The sequence below is a fragment of the Barbatula barbatula genome (assembly GCF_947034865.1).
Source record: "Barbatula barbatula genome assembly, chromosome: 16".
Taxonomy (NCBI): Eukaryota; Metazoa; Chordata; class Actinopteri; order Cypriniformes; family Nemacheilidae; genus Barbatula; species Barbatula barbatula.
In genome coordinates, this window is record NC_136779.1 from 8,179,113 (window position 1) to 8,190,625 (window position 11,513).

Sequence of the window (11,513 nt, forward strand, 5' to 3'; positions counted from 1 at the left end):
TGTTTGATTATATATCTCGCGGTCATAGATCTGCTAAACTGTAACAAAACGTTTATAAAATGTAAATTTTCTTGATGATGCTGCGTTCTGAAACATAAACACATCGTTTAGTTTTGTGTACTAAAAAGTCTGGACCCGGTTAGACAAACACAAGAAGTTCAATCATTAGCAAGTACACAAAGCAGTCAAGCGTGTAACAGACAGGACACACACACACGGGCATCAAGATTAGCAGGACTAAAACAGGCCTGCCAATCTAAGTCGCCTTTACAATGTTTGGCTCAGACTGCGAGCATTACCAAAAGCTTAAACAAACAAATGAATTCCGGCCCATGGGATGTTGTTCACCGTACCAGACAAAAAAAGTGCTGTTTCTGTTGTGACTGTACAGTTCCTATCTGACGTGAGGACTTTTTTTGATGCCAATTTCCTTTTCTCACCTTTTGTAAAGATGTCTAAGACATTCCAAAGTACTACAAAGCCTCTGCTTCCTAATTGCACAGTATTGTTTACAGAGGGCTTATTGAGGGACAGACTTAGCGTGCGGGCGCGGACCGAGAGCAGAATGGATCTGTCAAAGCAGTGTGAGAAGAATGATAACAAACACGTTTCTTTTCACATATAGGTTGCTTAACTTTATTCATGTCATCTTTTGTTATGAAATTCACTATAATTACATATAGTACAATAATGGCTATTATTTTCTACAAAAGGATTGCATAAATAATTTAAATGTTGAAAATAAAAAAATAAATATGCAGTTCTTTGTAACAGTCTTTTGGTCGGAGAGGGTGTGGATCTGTTTGTTGAGCACTCCTTCGTTTACAGGATACCTCAAGAAAAGACCACACAGGTACAGAATGTACATTGCTATTTATGGCAACTCTGTTTACGCAAGAAAAATCTCTTCCAGTTGCTATTTCAAATACGCAGTTGAAAAATTAGCAAACAATGTCATCACTGTTTAGAAAACAGAGCTGAGGAAGTCATGAGCAGAAAATGCTACAAAATGAACTGAAGTCAGGATTGTGGAATGGCCGAGTTTGTAGACAATTTGGCGTTGTTTTACATCTTCATCCTGTGCAATATCATCCAGCCAAAAAAAACTCAAAGTTAGATATACTTCTCATTTGTCTTAGCGTTCCTGTCAGAAACCAGATGAGGACACAGGATGGATGATCTTCACTGAAGAGTTTGGTAATGGATGTAGGTAACAATTTAGATATCTTGTAGTGATTGCAGATGCTGAATATCTCCAAATGTTTCCATTGAAAAAGGGTGCAGCAAAGTTCTGTGCCCGCAAGGTAACACAAGGCGCTGCAGATTCTTGTGCACATGTGGGCCTCTTTTTCGGGTGTTCTAACAAACAGGAACTGACCATGTCTAGAGGAAATGGCTTTTTATGACTCAAATCCTTAACACAGGAATGGAACGATTTGGTAATTAGGACAAGTCACAGCAATACCGATTGCGGTTCTTGACCTCGTGGGACTTGGACCATGGAGGGCTGACACAACTTTTGAAACTCTCCGTAACGGGGCCCTAACTGCCAGTTCCGATAAGTTTCTTGTGGAAATGTGAAGTTGCAGAAATTCGCATAATGACTTGCTCGGCTCCCCAACCTGTCAAAAGGACTCATGGGTTGGTTAAATGACCAAGGTTAAGAATTTTGGGCCTCAGCAATCTGTCAACAGCAGCATGTCTCTTGGGCTCAACAACACCGGACAGTAAAATCATACGTTGCAGCTCGTCCCAAAAGAGGATGCAAATTCTGTTTATTCAAACATTCACATCAGTGACATGTCTGTAGCGTTTGGTGGTTGACCTTGGTTAGCTTTACCTTTCATTGAACTTCAAACTAGAAATGAACTGCTTAGGCAAGCGTTTGGGGAGTTATTCCTGAGGAGATATTCTTTCCTCAAATATATCATGAACTGATAGACTATGACGTTCCCTGAACTGATCTGTCACAACAGCATATCCCTATTTCACTCAAAAGTCCATTATTCCTCTCGAGTTTTTTAATCAAACATCTCTCTTACTGACTATTTAGGCTTGAAAGCACATACAAACAGTGAGACATCTGAAATACATTGAAAATCGTCAGTCTAGTCCTTTTTTTCTTTTCTTCCCCTTTGAAGTTGAGGATAACCGTCTCGGAAGTATGTGTGTATATAGGTGTGTTTGCATGTGTGTGTGTTTGTGTATGTGAGCAAGAGAGATTTTTTTCTGTTCACACACAGCAAAGACAATCTCCTCAGTATGAATTGCTGTTGATGGCGGGCGTTTTGCTCCGTCCACGTCCCTGCTGAAGGCGCGTGGGTTTCTTATTGCGCCGGGGCTTCTGGGAAGCCGACTCTTTGGCGTCTGATTGGTTGTGATGGCGAGTGTAGCGCTTGCACTTGCAAGAGGTGACTACTCGGATTTTGTACGTCCTGTTCGGTCCATTCGGACACTGGAGCTGTATCCGCTGAGTGCGGGTGTGAGCAGGGATGCAGCGGTAATCGGACGAACTGCTCCTCCACCATTTTCCCCTGACAATTGAATTTGGCATCAGGTGAGATGGAAGGCATTGACCAGAACACACCAGTTCCTTCACCGGCTTGATGCTGCGGCAAGATCCGTCGGTAATGTAGCGGGTAGAGCGCAGCTCCCTACAGCTTAGTTCAGAGGCTCCTACCACACACAAGAGGAAATAAGAGAATGGTTAGTGATAAAAAAAGTTCACACAATTGAACACAGTTGAAGCTAAACGTAGCACTAATAACTTAAATGTTTCCGAAATTGTTTAAGGATGTATCTTAAATAAGACACAGCTACCAGGGCTGGTTTTCATCGACTCATTATGACCATGTTTGACATACTGAGGTTTTAGAAGGGCATTGTTTGTTTTGCAAAACAAAAAACATATTTTAATTTATTCCTCCTTGTTATATACAAGTTTGTTTATTTGTCATGAATAAACATTTGTGTGTGTCCTTCCAGAGAGGAAATTGCTCTATAATTCTTATACTGTATATCGATGTATATTTACTTTAACAAATATAAAATATACACACATATATTTATATATGTTTCTTATGCGTCTTCAAATCTGGTTTTATCTAGTTTGGATAAAGAAGCATACCGTATATGAGTTGAAATGACAGAGGTTGGAATTTTTTTTTTTTAAACTGAGTTTTGCAATAAGCTTTGTAGCTTAAAAAGTGACCGCATGCATCTGCAAGACGTTATTTATTTTTCTATTTTTCAATGGCTCTTCGCTTAATAACCCCACTATGCATCAGATGTGTCAAATAGAGATAACACAGCGAGCGGAAAGAAATGTTTCTTTCTTCAGGTCTACTCGTGTAGAAGAACAAAGGATTTATGTGTCTGATGAGTGTTCAGGTCCTGCCTCCCATGATTCTCAGAAAATGTTTTATGAGTGCTCGTCGTGACTGTGGGAAGGAGCTGGATGAGGGCCAGACGAAGATCAACATATCTCTGCATGACCCCACACTGACCAACAGAGAAACTATACACGTCACCCGATCTAGAGCTGCACATAAGAGTGTGATTTACCCACCTCATCCCACCCCCTATTGAGCAAGTGTAACACACATAACTGTTTCCTTATGCTGCAACACAACATTCGTTAGCTAACATCATTAGATATTTTGGATCATCTTGCACCTCTGTTTCACGAATTGCTTAATGTTTACTTTTGTTGTTATTAATGTCATAATGTTATTACTGTTTCCATGGAGGACATCTTAATGTTTTTGAAGTATTTGAAAACCACGATTAAGCAATATATTAAAACGTTATTAATACGCTCGCTTCCCAACCCAAGTGAAACATACCTTCCAAAAAGTGGACCAAAATCTTAATTTGTGCTCTGGAGAAAAGCTCACACACGCTCACATACATCATTGTAGGTTTGAGTTTACAATAGTTTTGCTTTTCACAGGTGGGAGTCATTCACTTACACGGTAATACCCTGAAGAAACGACCCCTTAGAATAACTTCCCACATTTAAGATACCTAGAACCCATCCTGTTGCAATTAGATGGTTATGGCAAGGCAGACCTTGACTAATTATATGGAATTGTGGAACAAAAGGAGTTTATCAAAGTCAGGGCATCCATTGAGTGAAAAACATGGAAAACCACCTTGAAGCTTTTATTTTAAATCTAACACGACAACTTTAGGGCCAAGATCGCATTAAGGTGTTGAAAATACATGATGTGTGTGCGTGCTTTGCATATTAAACAATAAAATGCCCGGTGAATTCCTTTTGGAAGACATTGGGTGGTTTAACAAGTTCTGGTAACAATCATCTTTTTACTGTAGATAGTTCTTTATTCGCTCTTTTAAATGTGTAAAAAATGTAGAACGCTTAAAAATCGCAAGATTTCTCTTATAAGCAGTATAGGCTATTTGGCACTATTTTATTCAATTCATACCAACATTTTGATTTCTAAAAAACGAAAATATAATATATATATCATAATATATATATATATCAGTAAATATCTGATGAATCGTCAAAAGCTATACACGTCAAAGATCTAATATCAAAGTTTTGGTTCGGTGATAATTTTAAACGATGTTAAAAAATTATTTTTCAATTTTTTACTATTCTGTTTAAGGGAAAGTCAAAATCATTTTTCATTTTGACAAATATTTATGATTGATTTGTGCTGATTCATATTGATTAAATGTATGGATTCAAAGATTATCATTACATACCATAAGTATGTGAGTTGGCGGATGACCTCCTCCCGCCGTTCTTCGCCCGGTTTTGTGTGTTATTTTCAGAATGCATCTGCTCCTCGGGTCGCTGCGTGTGCTCCGTGTATTCTGGTATAATTTCTGTAGCATCATTTTTAAAAACCCTCCATCCGTGCGCAGCTGTGAAACATCCCTGCAGTAGCAGCAGCAGCAGCAGCCGCGCGCCGCAGTGCACGAGCGCCAAAGACACCTGCATGCTGAAAGAGAGCGCGAGACGTACAGCGGGCAAAATTTCACCGATTTCCTCTTGTCGCGAGAGGCTTGCCCTTTTAAAGTACCAACGTTTCGCGAAAACCCAGACAATTTAGCGCTTACACGAAGTGGGAGGGACTTAGTGTGACCGGCTCATTCAGAAACGTATAGGGAGGAGGGTGCACGCGCAAGGTCAGCTCGAGAGAGAAAAGTTATTGTCTGTTTTTCTTCAAGGGTAAAATATATTGCAACTGTTTCATCCTCTGTCTTTTTCCATTGTTCTCACATACACACGATTAATTTATATGTGATGTGAAGAAAATGTGTTTAGACTCATTTCTCATATTCAGACTCATATTTGGAATGGAGATATTTGTTTGTAATTACAGGAGGTTGTGCAATGCCTTATTTGATTTAGGCATTTCTATTCAAATGCTTTTGTTAAGTGTTTGCTAATAAATGTAAAACGTGATACATATTGGGATATTTTTACATACTAGATAAAAACACGGGAATCTTGGGGGCATTATGAAATTCATATCAAGGCATAAAGTATATCCGGCAACTATCCTTGCAAATTATAGTAGAAATCATATGAGAGAAAATGAAAACATGAGAGAAACTCTTATAAACTGGAGAGCAACTTCGATACCAGCAGAGTTTTGACCACAGCCAACAAAATAAGGTTATTATCCAGTCCTCATATCTTTTAGCTTGCTTTGAGTTGAACTTGGTTTTAAAAATACTAGTTCTAGTTTATCCCTAAGGCGTATACATCACCAAGTATATACCAAGTGAACATAATGCCTAAAACACCTCAGATCAGATCAAATTGAGCTAATTGTCTTTATTACTCTTAAAATGTTTAAAAATCAGTTTTGCTATATTTATTTTCCCTTCTAATCTAATGATTTTGCATATTTACTATGCATGCAATGTGTTATATCACAGACCTACAGTTTACGATATGACCATATCACATCGTTATCTGTGCTAGTGAGCTGTTGTTTTAAATCAAGTTTGCTAAAAAAAGAAAGCCATCCAAATTGTTCAGTGCTTTAGTCGGGCTTTGTACAAACACTGCCCTCTTGAGGGAACCCAAACAAATACTTTTTTATCGTCTGGGCTATTATAAATGACTCTTTAGTATTTTCAATATTCGATTTTGCATTAAATGATTTAAGATAGCAAATAGGCCATACATGGCAGATGTTCTATTGCATTGATAAATATTGAATTTGTCTTCATTTTAGTTTAGAAACAAAGCAGGAGAAAGAAATTTCTGTGACTTTTTGTCCTGACATCATGAAGTAAAGACAGATGACAATGCACACCACAGGCCCGGTCTGATTGTAGCCTGCGTTCATTCCCTGTTATTCACTGGCTGTTTTTATATCTCTTTGGGTTTGTGCACAGAAAACACAGACTACAGGCAGTTCTATCAAGATAGCAGCTGAAACGTAAATAACATTCAGATGTGTTCCAGATTTTCAAGGGCTGCCAACATGACATATTTTTATAAAAAAGAAAAAAGTTAACACTATGTCAAAGCCACGTAAACAAGGCATTTAACTCATCTGGACTGACAGGGCTGGCCCCTAATGCACATGAGCTACAAATACTGACTTGCGTTTAGGCATTAAATGTTTTCCAAAAAGATAGAACTGGGTCAAAGTTAAGCAGAAACCGTATAACTGCAAAAAAGTGCTTGCAGCTTTTTATTTTTTACAAACAGATTCAATTACATATTTTAGAACAACTACTTTTTCTTATTGCAGAACTAGAGAAACCGTCTTAACGGATACTCTGAGGAAAAGGTCTCCAAGCAGAGCAGGAGTCTCTAATCCGGCTCCTGGAGAGCCACTGTCCTGCAAAGTTGATCTCCAACCCAAATTAAACACATTGAAACCATCTAATCAGAGTATTCAGGATTACTTGAAAATAACAGACAGGTGTGTTTGATTAAGGTTGGAGTTAAACTCGGCAAGACAGTGGTCTTCCAGGAGCAGGATTGCAGACCCCTGCTTTGAGAAATTCAATCACTGAACAGATAATATTTCACAAAGCCTGTCAAGAAGGTATATATTAGTGTGAGCTGAATTTTACAGCTGTCCTATGGGCTTATGTCTTCACCAAAATTATTATAAATAAAGCGTCTGCACGTCTTTTCCCAAAAACATTTGTGTCATGTTTTATCCATGTTTTAGAAAGTACAGCACCTCTCCAGCTCCGTCCGTGTTTGGCTCGCGGTAGTACCTCACATCCCAATCCGCCAAGTTATTTGTCATTGCTAGCACAACAATAGGCTGAAAGATGGAGCACAACATGGAACATGGAAATGTTTAAATAAGTCGAATTTGGTCATAGCTAGCTACATTACACCACAAACACTTTCAAGGCCTAGTCGTGTTTTTAAAGAGTTCATTTGAGTTAAAGAGCAGTGGAAACCTCAGCTGTGGTTTCACTGTGCATCTCGGCAAACCCTGCTGACCGCTGAGTCCATGTGTTAACCGCTATGTTCCTCGCTGTGGTACGAGCACGCTGCTTCCACAGGTGCTGTTGTAAGCACTTACACTAATCGCCTAGCAAATTATTCATTCCAAATGGACGACCCTTCAAACTGCTTTTATGGCTCTTACAAGATGTGCTCACATGCTAGCTGTATACAGTGAGAAAAATAGCCTGAAGTCCGACTATTAAGCTCACTCCGACGTGGCTATAAACAAATGGGATTTGTGGGAGAAAAAATTTAAACTGCATGCTGTTTTAGGAAAATATTATAAAAACGTTGTAATATTTTTTCTATATTTCTGAATTTAAATGTTTTTATTGTTCTCCGATTAACTTTTTTGTTGTTTCTATTTTATTAAGATTTTTATCAGATTTAGGATAGAGTGAGATACAGCCAGGTGGACAGAACATTCTCAAGGATCCGTACTTTATCAGTATTTTATACCTTCGACAAAATGTCTACTTCACTGTTTTATAAAGCATGTGACAAACTATTACTCCACTACATTTCATAAATACACATTAATCTTTTACCTTAAAATCTAAAGTGCATCAAATATCTATTCATATTTTGAATAGATATGAGTATTTTACTCTAAAGTTTTACTTGAGTAAAAAGTAAGAAAGTATTTATAAAATGTAGTGAATGTTTTATAATATAGTGAAGTCTTTTCCGAACGCAGAAACACTCTTTTTCAACATACTTGAAAAATGTACTTGACTGTCAAAGTACTCAAGTATGCACCACTGGTGTCTGGATTCAGCAGAACATTTTTTCCCATAGCTTGAAGTCTCCATGAAATAAAAATAAATTGTTTTGTTATATACTGTAGCATGACTATGTTAGCCTTAGGACTATCTACAAATGAGTGTGCTCTAAAACATTGAAACAATTTGCATTTTAAAGATGTTTTTAGAAGTTACAGTCTCTCACTTCCATAAAAAAACAATTTGTGTAGTACAATCATTCTGTCCTTCGCATTAGATTTTTCTGACCAATTAAAAGATTACGAATTTTCACCCTTGGTATTGACTATTTTATAAAGCCCCACACTTAATATGTCCCACACTAACTTCCTGTTTTAGTGGAAATTGTGTCAAAGCATTTTTTCAAAGTAGATTTCAAGACAATTTGGTGGGTCTTTAAAACTGATTTGATAAAAGTCATACTGTTAGGTGTCATTGTCAATTTGACATGTGGATATCTTGAATTATGGCTGTTTCATCGTCTGTTCTTGTGAGCTGTCACAATATTAAGTAACTCTGAAGCTCATGGTGTGACCTCACTAGCACCAGAAGAGGATTTGTGCCATGTCAAATAGTAAATTATTATTTTTAAAACATGATTCAAATTTAATCTACATTTGGAGGGCTATAATACCCATCCGTACTTTCTAGAATTAAGTGCATGCATTTGTAATTCAGACCATGTGAATGCTCACACATCTTGATTTTACAAGATGAAGTCGTACCATTTTGGAATTCCATGAGCTTTGATGAAAAACCAAAAATGTGTGGATCAGTGATTCATGACATGCAATTTTGCAGATTTGCTGCAATAGTTTGTAAGAGCTACATGGCATTTCTATTATAGAACCTATGAATCACTCTTTCATTGAGTGTTAATTTTCAGGGTGGAAATCTCTGTCACAATGGATCTGGAAACCACAAGTGACACGGAAATCACCGAATATAATGCAGATTCGTAATTGCGATCACACCGAACAAATATTAACCTGATGCACAACCAAAACGCAGCACATTGTCATAATTTCCCAGAATGCTTGAGAAAGGTGTGTTAATTAGCCATGAACGTATAAAAAGTCTCAGCTGCTGAGCACGCAGGAATTTATTTGGCTTTTATTTGAGAGGGAGGAAAAAAGGAAGTTATTCCAAGCGCACATTTCAAACAGCTCCAGAAGTTTGCTTTTTATGTGATACAATAAAACAAGATAACAAGCATGTGAAAATAATCTCCGTCTCTGGTATTGCATCCAATAAAGACTAATTATAAGCAGGACTAATAAATAGGGTCATGCCACTGATTCTCATGTAAAGGTAGCTGATGATAGAGTAGCAGGAGAGATATTCCTACTGACCACCCACACCGAATCTTCTAGAAGACCCAAACCTCTACTGAGAAAATAAACCTGCCCCGTACCCGCAGCCACCTCGCGGCGCAGACTTCAGTTCCATCTGTTTTCTCCACGTTGCCAATTTGTCATGGCCTGCCAATGACAGCAGACTTGCTCTGTGAAACGCTTACTTTATGACGATTTATATTATTACAGCTTTTTCCAGTTTGGTTTGGTTTAAGTGAGAGTTCACTGTAAAGGATGATTTATGTTGTCACTTTACCAAGTAAGTAATTTTTTCGCATATTGTGTGGATAGAGAGCCTACCGCAAAACCTCGAATCTATATAGTTTTCAGCTGCAAAACTTTGGAATCGCAATCGTTCCATAAACATTTAAGATCAAAACGCATAGCAATGTTCCTTTTGTTATCCTTTTCTTCTCCGCCGCTGATATTGCAAGCTCTATTTTGTGTCCTTCAAATGCCGCGAGTGAATTAATACTTGACCTTGCAACAAAGGGTCAACTGGAAGGCCTGTCCCTCATTACCTCTCATTTTATGTCATATCTTAGGGTTTATTTGTGCATCAATACCAGATCTAAAGATACTTTTATTCATGTGGTTTTTGTGCCTGTGGATAATTAGCGATCATTCTCACAATAATGAGGCTGTTCTTTAGATGTATATAATGCATCACTAATACGAGCAAGTGCCACGTGCGCATTTCACAGCCAAAATCAAACAATGGCTTTTGGAAAAAATAACAATGCATCCAGCTACAGGTTGGAATAATAACAGACACTGCAGCTTCCTTCCTTAAATCAAACACATCCACCAGTATCTCACCAGTAATCTCGGAGCCGTAGGAGCCAGGCAGCCATATTCTGGTGTTCCCTACATGACAGTTCTTTAATAAATATCAGACGCGCTTGGCAAGGCCCCGCAGGATCGACACAACAACAGAGTGCAGGAAGATGAAAAGAGAAACACTGCGGGCACAAGTGCTTGGAAGAGGATCTGAAGCCCATCCATTCCAAGCCTGTTCTCTCCCATATTTCCAAATAATTAGCGCTGCTGCACAGATGTTCCTTTTTTCCTTAAGTTTTCATTATGGGAGCATGCAGGGGAACGGGACAAAAAAGTTGAAAAGCGGGGAAACGTCATGTGCTTTTCATTTAGCTAAGTCATTAGGAAGAGGAGAAGGGAAAAGAAGATATCATTCACGAGAAGTCCCATTAATTGTGCGATTTTTAATAGATTACTGTAACACTTGATATGTTTCCTTCATTAGCTGTTAAGAAATGTGAGTTCTTTGGGCAAATTGTGGATCTGAAATTGATCAGTGCAATTGAGTAACATTCTCAAATGTTTGTGTAATTTAAATAGAGGTCCGTCTACCGATCCAATTATAAAATAATACTTTTATTTATCAAATGTGTTTATGTGCAGTATTGCGTCACCACATTTACATAGGCATGTCACGCATGACCTTAAAGGGACAGTTCACCCAAAAATAAAATGCTGTCATTTTTCATTTTGGGGTAAATTGTTCCATTAACTATATATATATATATATATATAATCCCATACTTAACCTGCTCAAGTCGTAGCTGTCTGAAGTGCTTTATTTCTCCTGCAGGTCTGGTTTTGGGTCCTTCATGGTTTGTGAGTGTGACCGGGAGGAGGCCCCTGGACAGCGTTCTCCGAGGATCCCACAGCTGGACTCGGGTAATTGCGGTGTGCACAAGGTCATGGAAATAGATCGGCCCTAGTGTCAGGCCAACTGATTTGAGCGTTTTCAATGATCCTTATGGATACATGAAGTTCAAGCTGGTCATCCCTATAGCGCCAGGTGTGCCGAGCAAATACTGAAAGACCTCAAAGAATCTCAGAGAAATTGGCCTTTGTGAATCTGTGACAGGGTGTTGGATGTGAGTGTCAAAGGAAAGTATTTTGTTA

General features: G+C 38.3%; 1 protein-coding gene across 1 annotated transcript; it reads right to left on the bottom strand.

The window, feature by feature from the left end:
• Positions 1 to 616: 616 nt before the first annotated feature.
• On the bottom strand, positions 617 to 5,049 carry sost (sclerostin). Its single transcript, XM_079476721.1, has 2 exons — positions 4,735 to 5,049; positions 617 to 2,676 (listed from the first exon to the last, which is right to left on the bottom strand). Exons 1-2 carry the CDS (start codon positions 4,970 to 4,972, stop codon positions 2,258 to 2,260), a joined length of 657 nt encoding a protein of 218 aa, XP_079332847.1. The 5' UTR covers positions 4,973 to 5,049; the 3' UTR covers positions 617 to 2,257.
• Positions 5,050 to 11,513: the final 6,464 nt, after the last annotated feature.

Coding starts and splice junctions, on each gene's coding strand:
- sost (XM_079476721.1), bottom strand. CDS start 4,972: ATGCAGGTGTCTTTGGCGCTCGTGCACTGCGGCGCGCGGCTGCTGCTG. Junction 2,677..4,734: donor CGCCAACTCACATACTTATG/GTATGTAATGAT, acceptor TGTGTGTGGTAG/GAGCCTCTGAACTAAGCTGT.